Source organism: Mauremys reevesii, linkage group 18 (genome assembly GCF_016161935.1).
Source record: "Mauremys reevesii isolate NIE-2019 linkage group 18, ASM1616193v1, whole genome shotgun sequence".
Classification (NCBI taxonomy): Eukaryota; Metazoa; Chordata; order Testudines; family Geoemydidae; genus Mauremys; species Mauremys reevesii.
In genome coordinates this window covers 23,865,315-23,883,871 of record NC_052640.1, presented here as the reverse complement: position 1 = coordinate 23,883,871, position 18,557 = coordinate 23,865,315, and the positions used below count along the sequence as shown (strand labels likewise).

General features: G+C 47.9%; 1 protein-coding gene across 2 annotated transcripts in view; it reads right to left on the bottom strand.

Annotated features, from left to right (window-relative positions):
* The window catches only part of KSR2 (kinase suppressor of ras 2), a 265,078-nt gene that overhangs the window by 35,889 nt on the left and 210,632 nt on the right, over positions 1-18,557 (bottom strand). For both annotated transcript variants that reach the window (XM_039505836.1, XM_039505837.1), the window contains exon 16: positions 1,245-1,341. In XM_039505836.1, coding sequence (XP_039361770.1) covers positions 1,245-1,341 — 97 coding nt within the window. The remainder of the gene's footprint in view (positions 1-1,244; positions 1,342-18,557) is intronic.

The following is an 18,557-nucleotide window of genomic DNA, read 5'->3' as shown; positions in this document are numbered from 1 at the left end:
TACATCTTCCAGCTCCGGTGCAGACATACCCAGAGAAAGTTCCACGTGGCTGAAAGCTTCGTACGGAGCGTACGCAGCACATTTAAAAAAAAATCCCTCTCAAAGCTCTCCCATCCGGAGACACACACATGCATTATTTTACAGCTCTGCTTCTCAGTGCACGTCTCTTGGCATGCGCTGGCCAAAGACACGGACTGTTGTCTATTAGCTCTGACAGATCTCAACTCAAGCTGGAAACGATACCTTCCAGGTCCAGTGCAGACATAACCTTTTAGTTTCCAAGCCATTTTCCCCCTAGCTTGACCACCACCATGCTCCTCGCTGAGAACTATCTATAGGCCAAGTTTCAACTGGCAAAGTTGAGCTTTCAGTTATCACTGTGAAAGCAAAAGGTGGAAGCAATTTTGAGAGCAGGAGAAGTCTATTTGTATTCTGGTTTTGGAACACGCCCACACACATGCATGCCTACCTCAAATGTAGCTGCACTGATTTATTTTCCATTGATTTTAATAATGTAAAAAGAGAAGCTCTGGACAGCGAGCATGAACAATTACAGCTAAAATGGAGAATTTTTCAGTAAGATCCAAACTTCCAACTAGCTGAGGAACTGTCTGACAGTACTTAAGTAGCTGATATTTCAGATTTCTCCTATAATTTGTTCTCTTTCAAACTAAGGATGAATTTGGTCAAGTTGCGTGAAGATCACCACCATGCAGACAGCAAGCACAAGACTTAGGCACCACTTAAGCCCCATTTTAAGGGCTTAAGTAGGACTTTAGTTTCATAGGCTTTAAGGCCAGAAGGGACCATTGTGATCATCCTGTCTAGCCTCTAAGGGTATGTCTACACTGCAATGTAAGCCCAGGGTTTGAACTCAGGCTCAAACCTAACCCTCCTTCCATCTACACACAAATCGCGCTAACCCAGGGCTTGGACCCAGAGTCCCAGGACCCCATGGGGGTGGAGGCTCCAAGCCTCCCACAATTCCACTGGCTGACTTTCTTTGCCCTCTGGAGGGCGCTAGGAAGTCTTGGATATGGGTGGTTGGACTCGGGCCTGCATAATGCAGTGTAGACGCTGGAGCCCCAGGTTGGGAACAGGGTTCAACAGTTCCTAACCTGGGGCTACAAATAAGAGTGGACATTCAAGCCTGTGTTAACAAACCCGGGGGCTGCGAACTCGAGTTATGCGCAGTGGCTGAGTTTCACCCAGTGAGACTAGGCTGCCCGCGTGGTATACGGTACCTTCACAATCTCTTGAGCTATCTGCCTCGTTTTGTTGACATCCAGGACAATCTTTGCGTCTCTCACCACCGAGTAGAGCGTCCGTCCTTTACACAAACTGAAAGAAAAAAGAGGGGGAGATAAACAAACAGGCTGATATAAATAAAAAACCAAGAAACATCATTAAATCCAAACACAGATTAAAAAGAGAGAACCTGTAAAGGGGGCTAAAAACAGATACAGTATTTTGGCTTCATACCAAAACGACGACGACAGACTTTGGAATAAATCTTGGAGCTCTCTCCCCCTCTTTGGCACGTTGGGAGGGGAATATCTTAGCTCTCTAGTATATTTTGCTAGATCCTGAGCAATACCCGATAACCCTTTCTTCTCTCTCTTATTGTGTTCCCCATTTCCTAGTTGGCAGAAAGCTCCTGGCTTTGGGGCTTCAGACTTTTGGGCAGAACTCTCTGTGTCTCTCCACCTCATCCTCTACAGGATAAAACTCTCACAGATCTAAGAGGAGCCAAAAGAGGGGAGAGGGAAAAGAGAGAAAAGCCTGTACACTGTACAGGGTCCTCCAATTTTCCTTCTTGTATCAGTTACAGTAAAATCTATTTACAGGGCCTTAATTACCAAAGGCAGTTGATAGCAGCAGCTGCAGGGGGAAGGGGGCATCTAAACCAATTAAAAATATATTGACATTTGAATATCGTAATGGAGTATGTGGGTGGACTCTGCCTCGGCTTCCTCCCACGAAAGAGGGCTTTTTTTCCCCGTCTATACCCACCTACGCTCATTACAGGCAACTTGAGAAAGAACAGACTAAATACCTGTGTCTGGATAATAGAGCACCCACAAAAAAAAAATCTCTATTTAAATAGGCTTCAAGAATCACAGATGTTAATTTGAATTTGTTCTAGTTAATGAAACAAAAGTTTGGGCTTTTAATTACTCCTTTATCCCACCCACCACATCTTCCTCCTTTCTTCTTCATCATCTTCCTCCTCCTTCACCCTGACACTGGAGGCAGAACACTGGCAATGTTCAAAAACTTCTAGACAGTGTCTTTAGTGGAAATGATGTTTGCAGCTGTGTGGCTGTTAGGACCGATCTTAGGGAGAGTGTGCAAGACTTGCCTTTACCACCTTGCGTGATAAGGTCAGGCTGAGTGGAATGAAACCTCAGGACAAGTGAGTCCATATCACTTAATGTATCACTTAAGAGCTCTGAGTGGCCTGGATCCCCTGCCAGCCCTACAAAGTGAGAGATTCTGGGGTCCAGCTAATGGGGTGCAGAAGAGGTCAGGGGTGAAAACCTCACAGAAAATGATGGCCCGACTCTCCTGATCAGTCAGTCAAAGGGGTAACAGATGGGTCCAAAGAGAGCACTCACAGTGCAATTCACACCCGTGTGCTCAAATGCTATTAGCCAATTCTCCACCACCACAGAGTGGGTGGAGAGCAGAAGCTTGGACGCCATGTTTGTGAGCAGCGGGGTAGCTCTGACGTACTGACAAAATGAGCCAAGTTCACCAGGCCTCAAGCCTCCATTACTCAGAGTTGAAGCACTTCCTTCTACCTTCTACAGCTGAACCTTGGAGAGCCCCAGGTCAGTGGTTCTCAATCTATTTACCAGTGTGGGACGCATATGTAGCTCTCAATGTGTTACGTGGGCCACATCCACACGATATTTACACTACCTCTATGGCCCTGAGGACGTCACATGGGCTGAAGCTGTGTGCTGATTGGGCCGCAAGCAGCTCGCGGCCCATGGGTTGAGAACCACTGCCCTAGGTCGATCAGGATTCACATCTGATGGGTGAGAACTGTCATTCTTTTAGGTTTGGTGGTTGGGCAAGCTGCAGATTTTGGTTTTCCTGCAACTTGTCCTTGGTTACCATGGTGCCATGTTGCCTAGTAGCCCTAGCCACGTTGTATCAGGCAGTTGAGCTTTTGGGTAGAGCCAGGGCCATTTAACCATGACTATCGCTATTATTCCAAGCCGATTTAGTGATAAGGTCATTTCATTCCTATTCTGTTCAATGATTAATTTAATCTATTTCTATTTATTAAATGTTCCTGGCAGTCTCTAGATGCATGGACACAAGTGGCAATTCCTAGGCTTGGTCTACAATGGGCCAGCAGAGCTATGTCAGCTAGGAGTGTGAAAATGAAATCACACCCCCTAGTGAGATAGCTATGCTGACAAAACCGGCAGGACAGGTGGTGTTCCTACACCGACAGAACTCTTCCTTCTGTCAGCATCTGTTGCGTCCATACTAGGAGACTAGGCCGACACAGGCCCATAGCATAGACATGGCCAGACATTAATCCAACGAGCTGACTGCCAGCTAGGGGAATCAGCCATCTCACCCAGCACAGCATTTTTATTTGTATTATAATAGCACCCACGCAGGCTGAGGCCCCATTGAGATAGGTGCGGTACAGACGTAGTAAAACAATCTCTGCCCCAAGAGCTCACGCATGCGGTTTAGGACAAGGTGTAACAGACACGATGAAGGGGTATGAGGTGCCAGAGTAACGTGATGGCAGCCTTGTTTCTCACGGACTGGCAGCATGCACGGTATTTAGCTAGAGGCGTGCTGGTTTGGAGAGGCAGGGAGGTACTTTAACAGAGGCCAAGGAGCAGATGAGTAGCAGTCACCCTAGCTTGATGCTGCCGAGCTGTAATCAGGGTTCTGCCGGCTTCATGGCACCACTGAGCCTGAAGGAGGGATCTGAAAGAGGTTAGTGAGTAGGGTAGGACTAAATGATGAAAGGCCAACAGGAAAAGGGCAAGAAGCTTGTATCTGGCATGGTGGGGAGGGGAGAGGTGATGCATTGCTTGCCCATTGTGCCTGCTCTCTTCCATGCTAATTCTTCAGTGCTCTGCTTTATTCTGTCTATGTTTTTATGTGGGCACTTGTCCCTGTGATATCTGAGCACCTCCCATGAGGAGTAAACACCAATTTATCAGCTGGGGCCTCTTCACTTCCCCAACACAAAGCCCAGGAAAATGCTCAGTGTTTTCTCTTGCACTTCCTTGTATTTTTATTATAAATATTGGACAGTCAAACTCACAGTTCGATGCTCCTGATCGCCTGGGAATGGAATTTTGTGTAAATGATCAGTATGTTTTTGTCACGGATATTTTTCGTAAGCCCGTGACCTGTCCCTGACTTTCACTAAAAATATCCCTGACAAAAGATAGAGGCGGGGTCAGCACCCACTGCTGCTGGGGCTCCCGGGTCCCCCACCACTGCAGTGCGTGGGAGCTCCTGGATCCCCCTGCCCACGGGGCTGGACTGCTGCGGGGTCCCCTCACCCCCAGGAAGTGGCAGATGCAGGGAGTCCCCCCGCCAGGCACTGTGGCTGGGTAGCTGCAGGGGCTCCATCACCAGCCCTCTACAGCTGGGCAGCTGCGGGGTCCACCTGCCGTGGCTGGGCAGCTGCGGGGTCCCCCCACAAGGGTAGGGGCTGGGAGCTGCGGGGGCAGGACTGTCTGGGAGCTCCAGCCCTAGGCAGAAAATGTCACAGACGTCAATGGAAGTCACGGATTCTGACTTCCACGACCTCTGTGACATAATCCCAGCCTTAATTCTCAGCATAAATGGGGAAGATGCTGCCAAAAAGAAGGTGGGAAACGATTTAAGGTGGGGTGTGGCGGGTTTTTTGTTTTGGTTTGGTTTTTGCTGTTGTAGAGCTTCCTAAAGGGCCAAACCCAGAGTCCATCTCTGAAGGTCTGGCCAGCCCATTGGCAGCGGGACTGGTGTAATTCTGTTACACAAGGGGGCCGAGGGGGCCATGCAGTTGTTGTAGGGACCCCAGTTATGGCCCAGAACCCCGTTGTGCTAGGCGCTGTACAAATACAGAACAAAAAGACAGTCCCTGTCCCACGGAACTTACAATCCCAGTATAAGACAATAGACACCTGTGAGACTGGCAGACCAGGTGCCAGCTCATGCCAAGGTCTCCATGTCTCAACTGGATACTGATAACTACAGAGCTGGAATCAGTCTGGTTCACCTGCATGTTAGTGTTGCTAAAATAGGTATTAGAATTACAGTATAAGAATGCATTTAGCCTTTAGACTTTAGGAATGCTTGTAAGTGTCTGCCTGCATTAATCTCACTTATCCCATCGGTATTCTGTACTAGAAGGTGGTAATTGAGTGTTTTGCATTGTAAGCCTCCATAGCTGTGTAAATCACTAGACAGGAGAGAGACACTAACTGGTGTGAAATGCTGCTCTCCCTCAGAAGGCATTATGTCTCGCCTGACAGGGATGGCTCATGGACACCAAACGGACTAGCGTGGAACATTAAAAAGGACAGGTGTCTTTGTTGTTCACTCTGCCATCCCCATGGAGATGAGTCATGCAAGTGAATTCCTCCCGTCCGCTGAATTTCAGTGTGAGTTGGGTACCCATATTCCTGGGACTTCTTTATAATCCCAGCCAGATTATGGAAACACATGAGGCCTGATTCTGATGCTGCTCACATTGGTGTGTTGAAGTGTAACTTTGCTGGGGTTACACCAGCATCAGCGAGAAGGGAATTAGTCACAAAGCCTAGGCTAATCTGCTGTCTTGGCACTCATACAACAAGAAAGAAATGAATACCCTAGAAAGCACTGCATCGAGTTGTTATAGAAACCACAATGTCTAAAAGCCCCCTGGTGCAGATGGGAAATGTGTGTTTCTATTCAGAAGCCCTAGTGATGAGCCCATGTCTGACGTGTCAGCCACCAGGGAATACAACAAACTAAAAGAGAGAGAGACTTGGGCACATTCAAAGAGAATGAAGGAACAGTTGTGAAATGCTCCTTGTCGGCATGAAAAGGAATGCATCCCTTCATTAATGTCACTCCAGCCAGCAGAGCGAGTTAATGCACACGCCGATTCCCATCACCTCCGGAGCGCATTAGTCTTCCCTGCTAGAGACTCACATTCCAATTGGGCTTGGTCAAAAGTCAAATGCTTTTAGTTGTATCAATGTAGTACTTAATATCCATTGGCTTGTTTCCTCTACCGTGGCACATGTCAACCTTCTCTTAGGCCAAGCCAGTCTGCCTTGTAGGCTCCCTAGAGATTTCCCGTGGTGACTCCACATATAACTAAACCAGGAAAACACTTTTGTAGCAGATTTCCAGATCTACCCAGCCTCTGTATTTGCACCAGCCTTTGTAGTCGCTTACCCAGCTGCACCCGCTGACCGAGTATTTATCGAACTACAACCCATTTACACTACAAAAACAAACAGGTTTAAACAGAACAGTGAAAGATGGATATGGCCAAACCATGTTGTGTTTGTATGGCTAGGAAAAAATTGCAGGTTATATCAGATTAGAGAACCCATATAGATACCCAGGTTACATGTGGTTATCTAAGAGCTTGTCTATGCTTAAAAGTTGTACTGCTCCAGCAATAGGGAATAGCCCCCTAGTGTGGACACAGTTAATCATTATAAACGTGCTTATACCAGTATAACTGTATAACCAGTATAGACAAACACCTATCAGGGGTGATCTAGATAATACTTAATCCTGCCATGAGTGCAGGGGACTGGACTAGATGACTTCTCGAAGTACCTTCCAGTCCTACGATTCTGTGAACTTTCTGCATGCCGGAAGTGGAATAAGCAAGATCAGCATCAGGCACCTTTATACCAGTATTATTGTGTCCACACTAGGACTTTTACCAGTATAACTATTTTGGTTAAAAAAACAATCACCCAGACTCCTAGTCAAAACAGTATATAAGTGTAGACAGTATATAAGTGTAGACCAGGCCTAACATAATTTTAAACATGTTTTGTTCGGTCTGAACAAGGAAAATTAAATGATGCTCTAAAATAGTTTGGCTACAATCATGTTTAAACATGGTTATCTTTGTAGTTTGGAAAGTGAGTGATCTAAATTGCACCTGAAAATAAATGCTGGTGAAAACTTGTGCCATGAGTTATTTGCAACTGAAATCGGGGGTGCAAAATGGTAGGCCACATTCTAAAAAGCTGGCCCTGTTACCTTTTTGATATGGAGTCTTTTATACAGATCTATTCAAGAAACCAGGATAACATGATCTACTAGGCAACATGCTTCCTGCTGTGTTATGCAATCTTAGCACACCTTAAGTCATGGTAGCCATACTTCCAACCATTCCTTCTTGGTGTAATTCATATTGTCCCCCAAAGAAAACTGACCACAACAGAAACTTGGTAAAGAAGTGAAATAAGTAATGAACCATCACCATAAACAAAATGAAGAGATTGAGTAGAACTGGATCTGGTCTCAGCCCCAAAGTGAGTTGTGATCAGCTGCAGGGGAATGAAGTTTTTAAAAACCGTATTTCAAGCACTTCTGAACTGCAGAGAGAACCTTGGGATACAGATTTCTTGCAGTCCCTATGAAGACAAGATCCCATCACTTCAATCATTTAGAAGTGCATGATAGATTACAAACTCATTGGGCCCATTACATTAGACGTTAGGTCCATATTAAATCAGGCAGCAGAAATCAGGTGCAAGTCAAGCCTGGCACTAGCAGGTACCCACACAAGGCAAAGTACCATGCAATGTCGGAGTGGGAGATGCTGCCGCAAAAGCTCACTGCACCCCAAGAAAAGTAACTATACATCAGCCCAAGTGATTCAGCTCTCCCTGCTTTCCACTGGATGGTGAGTAACTCCTCCAAATGAATTGAACTAGCAAATATTGCAGCCAACAAGATTTCTTGGTGGAGAAGAAGCTAGTCACCAACACACAAAGCCTTGTTTACAACTATTATACAGCACCTGAGCCACTTGACAACCCACCTGCAGAATCTTTTCATGACAACTCTCCACAATTTTGTTTCCTCTTACTTCTTGTCTGACATGAATAGTTCCCCTCCATCAGAGCACAAATAACATTCATGAAGCAAACAAAGAGAGGCCTCAAGAGTGCACAGATAACGTACTCGCTTTTCACTTCTGGAGACCTGGGCTGAAATGCAGGATAGAGATAGCTACCCAGCCCCAAGTAGATGTTCCTCCACATCACAAGGGTACATCAGGGTGAAGAGGCCAAAGATTGTCTGTGCTTCACAACATGAACAAAAGGAGTGCAGACGTGCCTCTTCAGATACACTGGCTTATTCACTCCTGAAGTGTGTATTCATAACCAAACGTTCGCTTCACCTCACCCTCAGCCTATAATCATACACTTGCGGTGGTTAACAGAAAATCCAGGCTTGTGAAACACAATCCAACTTTACTGTGTTCAGCAAGCACTCCCTGTGGGTTTGAGCTACCGGTGAATGTGCCAGTGAAGAGAAACTCACGACCCATGAATACCAGAGGAGAAGGTGCCTCGTGCATCACACAAACTCTTGCTTCCTCTCGCTAGCCCCAGAACACCGAGTGCCTGACTTCTTGTGGCTGCACAGGGAACTCTGCACTACAGAGATGTACAGAGACAGGGAGCTGAGCAAACTTTTGGTCGTGTTTTTTTTCTATGCAAAACCCAGTCCAACTTCAAGACCTTTTACAATAAAAACAATGGTACAGTGCACGAGCCACTCAATGTTAGCTCAGCAAATGAAACAACACCCCTACCACAGATGAACCTCCACACAACGACTTTCCACAGAGAAAGCCTGAAATAAACAAACGTGGGCGTTATCAGATAAAGTGAGCGTGCGCAAATTCCAGGGTTGAGAACTTTCTGCTGAGAGCATCCTGTCCCTAGATGCACAAAGACGTTGTAAGCTCTAGCTGATCTCATCTGCCAGGTTAAGACACGAGGAGAGAGGTATGTGCTAAGGCAGCCAGGGCTGTCTGATTAAGGGTGCCAGGTGTACGGTTTTTTACCAGAATGCCCGGTTGAAAAGGGACCCTGGCAGCTCCGGTCATCACCGCTGACCGGGCTGTTAAAAGTCCGTCAGCGGCGCAGCAGGACTAAGGCTCCCTGCCTGTCATGGCTCTGCACGGCCCCCAGAAGCAACTGCATGTCCCCTCTCTGGCTCCTATGTGTGGGGGCAGCGAGGGGGCTCCGCACACTGCCCCCGCCACAAGCGCCGGAACCGCGGCCAATGGGAGCTGTGGGGGCGGCACCTGCGGATGGGGCAGCATGCAGAGCCACCTGGCCACATCTCCATGTAGGAGCCAGAGGGGGGACATGCCGCTGCTTCCAGGAGTTGCTTGAAGTAAACGCCGCCTGGAGCCTACACCCCCTGACCTCCTCCTGTGCCCCAACCCACTCCCCCACCCGGAGACCCCTCCCACATGTCGAACCCCTCAGCCCAAGCCCACAGCCCCCTCCTGCACCCCAAATCCCTCATGCCTGGCCCCACACCAGAGCCTGCACCCCCAGCCGGAGCCCTCACCTCCCCCGCACCCCAACCACCTGCCTCAGCCCGGAGTCCCCTCCCATACTCTGAACCCCTTTGCTCCACCCCCCAGCCTGGAGCCCGCTCCTGCACCCCAAACCCGCATTTCTGGCCCCACCCTGGAGCCCACACCCCCAGCCAGAGCCCTCACCCTCTCCTGCACCAGGGGCGGCTCTAGGAATTCCGCCGCCCTAAGCAGGGCGGCTCGCTGCAGGGGGCGCGCTGCCGGTCGCTGGTCCCGCGGCTCCGGGGGACCTCTTGCAGACGTGCCTGCAGAGGGTCCGCTGGTCCCGCGGCTCTGGTGGACCTCCCGGAGGCATGCCTGCAGATGCTCCACCGGAGCCACGGAACCAGCGGACCCTCCGCAGTCATGCCTGCGGGAGGTCCGCCGGAGCCGCCTGCCTCCCTCCCGGCAAAATGCCGCCCCAAACGCACGCTTGGCATGTTGGGGTCTGGAACCGGCCCTGTCCTGCACCCAACCCTCTGAGCCAGCCCAGTGAAAATGAGCGAGTGAATGAGGGTGGGGGAGAATGAGTGACAGAGGGAGGGGGGATGGAGTGAGCAGGGGGCGGGGCCTCAGAGGAGGGGCGGGGTAGGGGCGGGGCAAGGGTGTTCGGTTTTGTGCAAGGAGAAAGTTGGTAACCTCCCCACATCATCTGAGGACCTAACTTACTCTGCTGTTCACTGTGGTACCTGATAAACCATAGCTCCTTTGCAAAGACACTCCGCTAGCAGATAGCACCCTCGAAGTGAAGAGCATGGAGAAACTCTGGGGAGAATCCACAGGGTGGAACTAATGACACAGTGCCACATTCAGGTTTTAGTTACACCAGAGTAAATCCGGAGTAACTCCAGATTTACACCAGTGTAAAATGCCAACAGAGTTTGTTCCAGAGCCTCTAAGGGACTATGGCTGAGCCAGTTTCCAGAGAACCTGTCGCCTTTCTGTACTGCTGGGATAAAATGAGTGTGCCCTCAGATAGACTCCGCTTGCTCACCCTGTACACTGGAGATTCCCTCTCATGGAATTAGAAGATTCAGGTCAGTTAAGCAGTTAACTTTGACAACACTGTTAATGAGGGAATGAGGCCCCCTCTAAACCAAAGCGAAATAAGCCTTGGACTGGCCCATAAAGTGCTGCTTTGTCACACCAAACGCAAAAGAGGTCATTTTAATTTAAAAGACCGTTGCAAATCATATTTTAAAATATTAAGTTGTTTGGAATGAGGAAATTATGAAAAATAGAAATCAATGTCCTGCTTTTTACAAGAGACCTCACTGGCAGGCACCATTAGGTGCCCTGGAGATGACGGCCATGCAGACTTCCAGACAGCCAAAGTAGACAGAGATGCACACACATCAGGCACTAGCAGAGCCAAGTGTGTCAAACTTCACGCTGGGGTCTTACTCAATGGCAGGCTGGCCAGGGTAAAAAAACATCCAGTTTTTTTTTTAATCAAAACCCTCTAAAAGTCATGGTTTCAGTGGTGATGCTATGGCTGTGACAAGCAGCCAGCCTGAATAACCATCCACAACCCCTAAACATTTAAATGAATGCAATTTCAAATGTTTACTAACAGCCTTCAGCTCTCCATCCTTTCCCCAGCTAGCAGGAAACTTCCCAGCCCTGCTAAAACCAGATCATTACTGATGTGCTCTCCATTCAAAACGAGTTCCAGAAGTTCAGCCAAGCACACCAAATCCCAAATTGCTTTATAAACGTTCCACCAGCGTGGGCTGAAGACATCAGCAATGGGATAAAAGCAAAAGTGACTTGCAGAGGCTCAGTTTAGAGGAAGGACTGGGGCATTTCCCCTCAACAGGTTTCCAATTTGGAGTGAAGTCAGTGCAACTGGGCACATTTGAAAACATTGTTTACCACCATTTTTTGATAGATCAGCCTGATCCTCACTCGCTCACACTGATACAAATCAGGAACAATTCCTTTGCGGTCAGTGGAGATACAGAGGTATATAACCGTGGCAGGTGAGAGGAGAATCAGGTCTACCCCTCCCCCTAGTTAACACACCCCAGACTTACAGCCATTTTCGGGGTGTATTACAGGAACCAGAGCAAGGCAGCACAAGTGAAGACTCTTCCACCATAGAGCAGAAATTGCAAGAGATATTTAGAGGGACAGAATGTAGTTACCCATGCTGGAATTTGCCTAGTTAATAATATGTTGCATTTCTACGGTGCCTTCTATCCAAGCATTTCCAAATCCCTCCAAGATAAACCATGGCGACTCCACCTCCATCCCACCACAGGTATTACTATTTATAGACTCATAGACTTTAGGGTCAGAAGGGACCATTATGATCATCTAGTCTGACCTCCTGCACAATGCAGGCCACAGAATCTCACCCACCCACTCCTGTAACAAACCCCTAACCTATGTCTGAGTTATTGAAGTCCTCAAATTGTGATTTGAAGACCTCAAGCTGCAGAGAATCCTCCAGCAAGTGACCCGTGCTGCAGAGGAAGGCGAAAAACCTCCAGGACCTCTGCCAATCTGCCCTGGAGGAAAATTCCTTCCTGACCCCAAATATGGCGATCAGTTAAACCCTGAGCATGTGGGCAAGACTCACCAGCCAGCACCCATTTCCCCACTTTACAGAGTGACAGTATAGTTTATGCATCCTGCAGACAAGAAGAACAAACACTTACAAAGTTTAAAGTTTGGCCAACAGCAGAGTTTAAAGTGCGAAGACTTTATATTGTATGCAAAATTGAACTGAAACTTAATGAAGCACAAGCCAATAAATACTATCTGCGAAAAGGGGAGAAAACAACCCACAGAGCAATAGAGATCAGGGCTGCATGCAGCCTAAATGCCAGGCACATCTAGGTGAATCCAACCTGAATGTCCTTAGGAAACGCGGCAAGACGTTCATCTTTGAAAAGACCTTTTTCCACCCGAAGGACGACACTCACAACACTGACACCCCCTTCCACTGCAGAACCCCAATCAATCAAAAATTAAGTAAAAATTACCCCAAAACAAAACAGCCTAACAGAGAGTAAATTAAAGTCAGACTTTTACCCCCAAAGAAGAGACAAGTGCCACAGATTCCATGCAATCCACTAGCAATTTTGCTATTGCTATTGATTTTATGTGGCAGGAGTTCAGGTACCAAGGTGATGGGTGGCAGTGTAAAACCCAGAGAGACAGAGAAAAGAATTAATACTAATAAGCATTTAAAATTAAAAAGTCCACTCTGCCACTACCAGTGGGCTGGATCTGTGCTAGGGAAGAGGTAGACAATGCAACAAAGAAAAGGGAGTCCCGCGGAGTTATATGGGGTATAACTGACATTTAAACTATTTTGATATTTACTGAGCATTTATTCATTATTATTATTTTGCCGCAACACAAAAGAGCAGATCTGTGGGTACGAGTGAGGGAGAAAGATGCTATAAATTAATCCAGGAAGGAATGACCTGGAATTTGTTAAAAACAACAAGAAAGTATTTAATTCCTAACTGGTATTGCGATAAAGTGGCTAGAGTAGAGTGAGAGAGAGAGAGATGACTTCCTGTACTACATCATTAGCCTGAAACAATCTGAATTACAGGCCACACTGAAAGCAGACAGGTGTGTGTTTACTCAGGCCTTTGCCACAGGCCATGGTTTGTGGGGGAACTGAGTTTTTTGAGTTGCTCAGGGAGTTTTCAGAAGTTCTCTTTGAATCCCCCCCTCCATGACCCTCCCCGTTTTCCCCTGCCTCCCCCGATTTCAGTACATCAAGCAATTGCAGTTTTAAAATGGCAGCGCTATGCCGAAAGGGAAGCAAGGGGCACTTCCTGTAAAACTGAAAGATAAATAAAGATCAGTGACCTAAGCAGGGAGAGAAGGCAGGTGAGAGGTTTGGTTGGTGGCAGAGGAGGGGCAGGGTGTTAGGATTTGATTATTTTGTTCATTTCATAATTTAGGGAGAGGGGTTCAGGCCCCAATATAAAATCACATCCTTGGCCCACGTCTGCCCGAGGAGCTGCCATAGGCTAACGGCGCTTAGGGACCATCCCTCTGACGGTGTTATATATTGTGCTGTACATGGTGTTATAACTACTGCAGAGATGAAATGTATCTCTGTGAAATCAGGGTGACCAGATTCCTCAGAAATGCCACAGCACGGGGTGAAGAGTGACCCTTTCCAGGGCTGATAAATTCTACATCGCTCAGGGTAGCTGTCAACTGTTCCACTTACACAGCTCACTTATTTATACAGACCTGAAAACACTGCAGGGGGGACATGCAAGAGGGACCCAATCCTGCATCACTGTAGTTGACGGGAGCTTAATCATTGAGTTCAGTGGCAGTACGATCAGATGGTAGGTGAACCACACCCACAATACAGTACCTGGCTCACCTTTAAACTGTACCCTGGATTATGGAGGTAATGGGGACGGTTGTGGCCTACACAACCTTTCACCTTTAGGTCTCCACATTGACTAGTGTGGAGCAGCAGTGTACAGTCATCACAACCAGAGAGCTATTCCGTGAAGCAGGTGAAATGAGTTTGCTAGGGCTCCGTTTCAAATGGAAATGCAGCCACCTCACAAGCAATCAGCATCACACCTGCGTTGACAGTTCCAGTAGACTTGTCAAACACTGGATGGACGTGGGAAACATAAACCCCTTCTCCCTGCAGTTTGTGGCTAAGGCACATGGACAGGACATTTTGATTAAAAACTAGAATGGTATAAACCTGACATGGTACACACTAAATGGATTAAAAACTGATGTAACTGTAAATGGGGAATCATCACCATTCTGGTGTGTTTCCAGTGGGGTCCCGCAGGGATCATTTTTGGCCCTATGCTATTTAACATTTTTATAAATGACCTGGAAGATAACAAAATCATCACTGATAAAGTTTTCAGATGACACAGAAATTGGGGGAGTGGTAAATAATGAAGAGGAAACGTCACTGATCAGAGCCATCTGGATATACTTGGTAAACTGCACACAAGCAAACAATATACATTTTAATATGGCTAAATGTAAATGTATACATCTAAGAACACAGAATGCAGGCCAGATTTCTACAATGGGGTGACTCCATCCCAGGAAGCAGTGACTGAAAAAGATTTGGGGGTCATGATGGATAATGAGCTGACCATGAGCTCCCATCGTGATGTTGCGGCCATGAGAGTTAGTGCAATCCTGGGGTGTACAAATGGAAATCTTGAGTCGGAGCAGAGAGGTTATTTTACCTCTATATTTTGCACTGGTGAGACCGCTGCTGAAATACTAGTCCAGTTCTGATGCCCATCATTCAAGAGGGGTGTTGACAAATTGGAGAGGGTTCAGAGAAGAGCCAAGAGAATGACTGAAGGATTAGAAGACCTGCCATATAGTGATAGACTCAAGGAGCTCAATCTATTTTGCTTTACAAAGAGAAGTTTATGTCTATAAGTACCCATGTGGTGGAACAAATATTTAACAATGGGCTTTTCAATCCAGCGGAGAAGGTAGAATACGATCCAATGGCTGGAAGTTGAAGCTACCCAAATTCAGGCTGGAAATAAGGGGCACATTTTTAACAATCAGAGTAATCAACCACTGGAACAACTTACCAAGTGATGATGGAGAATCCCCCATATTGATTATTTTTAAATCATGACGGGATATTTTTCTAAACCATCTGCTCTAGGAATTACTTTAGGGAAGTTCTCTGGCCTCTGCCATACAGGAGGTTGGACTTAGATAACCACAGTGGTTGCTCCTGGTCTTGGAATCTATGAAACTACGAAGCCAGCGCTGCTGCTGTCTACGCTGCACCCATTCTGGGGAGAAAAGTGAGACTTTGCTCTGTGAAGCTGTCAACTAACGTTCATCTCGCCCCTTCAGTTATTTTAGCAAAGCTCCTTGGGGCAGGCACTGCATATGTGTCTTTGACTGTACTGCACGGAGCACTGTCTGCAATTAAATCAATAGGAATAGCTGGAGGTGTAATTCCCAGCTCGAATAGATATACTGGTGCTACCTCGAGCAGCATAGCTGTGGTGGTGGGAGGGGCTAGCAGGCCCGAGTAATACCGAGCCTCGCGGGTGGGATCGTACTCATGACAGCGAACCCATGCCAACGCTCATGTCACTGGAATTACACTCTATTTTTCGCACACTAGCTCACGCAGAGCTACCATGAGTACATCTCTTTGAGCTGGGAATCGCCCCCCCAGCTCGGAGGACAAACATGCCGTTAGGATCCCAGGGAGGGCAGACAGAATCCATCACTCCAGCCCCCGAGTCTGTGCTGCAGTGTATGCCGCACCCCAGCTCATGTGGGGTTCAGAGAGCACAGGTGTGTAATGTGCTGTCTCTCCCTCAGGGCCGGCTGCTCCACAGCACTCAGCACCCATCCACACTGAACCGAAGTGGGAAATAGGAGGGCAGATTTGCTTTCTCTTAATATCTTTCCCTGCCACTATCTTGCTTTGATACAAAGCATTTCACACCCAGGATATGCCAATTCCACCAGCTGAAAAGGCTCACAGAATCAAGGTCCAGAAGGGGTTAGCAGGACCCATGAGGGGATCCTGTGATAATCATGCTACATTTCACACAGAGATACATCCCCAATGTAATCCTCTGCTAGAACCAGCACCTTCCCCCGGTAACACCTTCCAGTGGAGAATCATCCTACAATCCTATAAAGCCCAACTGCATTGGCCCAGCAATAAAAGGGAAGTTTGTCTCCAGTTTCCAAACTGGCCCAGAATGCAAGTCAAACCCTTAAACAGCCAATTTGGGACTTCCATTCATTGTCTTGTTAAATGAAAAGAGTTTCCAAAACATGCTCATTGCAGACTGGTGCCCCATCGAAGAGCCCAGAAAGCCAGCTCACGAGGACATAACGTCCACTGTTTGGCTGTTTGAAATACAAAAGCTTAACTAAAATAACCCTGAGACAGCGAAGGTTATTGCACTGTCCTGAGGACAGGGGGCTCTCAGAGAGGACGGATGGTGTTGTGGTTAAGGCACTGGCCTGGCACTCAGGCTTGGTCTTAGGTCGACGCAAGGCAGCTTATGTTGAACGAACACTAGAATGCCACTCCCCTCGATGTAACTGCTGTGTAATAACTCCACCTCCATGAGAGGTGTAGAGTCAATGTCGATGCAGTTAGGTTGACACAGCGTCAGTGTAGACACTGCATTGCTTACATCGACTGTTGCTGGCTTTCAGAAGCTATCCCACAGTTCCCCCCCACTGACAGTACCATCAGTACAAGCACACCTGGTAAGGATGCAATACAAGGAGCAAAGTGTAGACATGCACAGGTGATGTAATTACTCCGGCGGCTGTATGTCTATGTAAGTTAGGTTGACTTAATTTTGTAGTGGAGACATTCCCTCAGAGTATCTTGATTTGATTCCCGGCTCTGCCACAGAATTCTGGTGTGACCTTGGGCCTGTCACTTGGGGCTTATCTCTCTCGAGACGGGTAAATTTACAGCGTTCTAGCACACCACGCACCAAGTCGCCATGTGGACGCTGCTGATGTGCATGAAAAGCTCCACAGTCCACTTGGAACGACGGCTGTTTCAAACAGCGATATGCCGAAGCACGCTACGGAACTCTTAGCGGGCATGGGTGCTGTACATTCGCACCAGGTGGACAAACCTTCCATCTCTCTGTGCCTCAGATCCCCACCTGTAAGCCAGGGAGGATAACACTTCTCCCAACCCTTGCACAGCCTTCGTCTGCCTCATCTATTCAGGCAGAAAGATTTCCCCAGCACAGACTTTCGCTTCCTGTGTGCGCACACAGCTGTCCACACAACAAGGCCCCGGGCTTCCCCAGCGCCACTGGGATACAAACAACAAATCATCCCCAAGCAGGTCTGTGCTGCGACACGACAGTTGATCATAATGTCCAGGACACAAGCCTGGATTCTCCTCTCGTTTACACCAGCTTTACCGGAACATAACTCCACCAACTTCAGCAGTGTTGCTTCTGACTTATACTGGCGCAAGTGGGCAGAGACCTGAACCCACGGGTCCACATGAGGGCTACATGGCCTGCTACACTAGAAGGGCCTGATCTGGGAGCCTTTCTGCACATGGGACGCCAACAGGTAGCAGGAACAGGTCCTAGTGATGAAGCTATTCAACTTCCATGCTGTTACTTTTGTACGATGATGGGGTGAGGTGGGGGGAGCCTTCCATTGTGTTCAGCTCCACATGACCGGCACAACTGCTACAGTCCTCCAGCACTAACTCCCAGTATAATCCAGGCTCGCAGCACCCCCCCAGCTCCTCCGCAGATGTCCAAGCCAACCCCAGAGTCAGTTTTGGGAGGAGCGAGGCTGCTGGCAGGCCCCTCTTCCCTGTGGCAATACCAGCGTTCTCAGGAGGCTGATTTTCCCCTCTCCTCTTTGGCAGCGGGCACACTCAGGGCTGCCACAGAATCCAACGTTTTCTGCTGCAGATTCCATCCGAGCCTGCTGCAGTAAGACGCTTGTAGGCCAGGCAGAGTTCTCCGGCAGCTGATGAGAGCACACGAAGCCGTGCCGCTCCACTTGCTGAGACCTCTGTGCGCTGCTGTCATTTACCAGGGATTTCTTTGACACGGACACTCAATCTCGGGAGCGGAACCATTAACGACAAACTTCTCAAAATGTTTTAAATGTTCTTTTCTTTGTTGTGTTACACGCTCCGAGAAGTGTGGCAGTAACACTTCCTTTCCTCCCGGGTATTCTCCTTTTTCCCCTCCGCAAACCTGGATGTTTCTCCCAGGATTCTGATGGAAGTGGTGTTTAATAGCAGCTCTCAGGGAGCCTTTGTTTCCTACACTGTTTGGCCACAGGAATTATTGGGGTGCAGGCACTCCCCACTTTCCACAACGGTAGAATGATGGGAGGTTTATAGGCACAGCAGTGGGAAGTGTTGAGAGAAATGTTTGTGAAGCTCTCGCAAAATGCCATATAACGCCACAATTATAATGTCCTTAATAAAGACACTGAC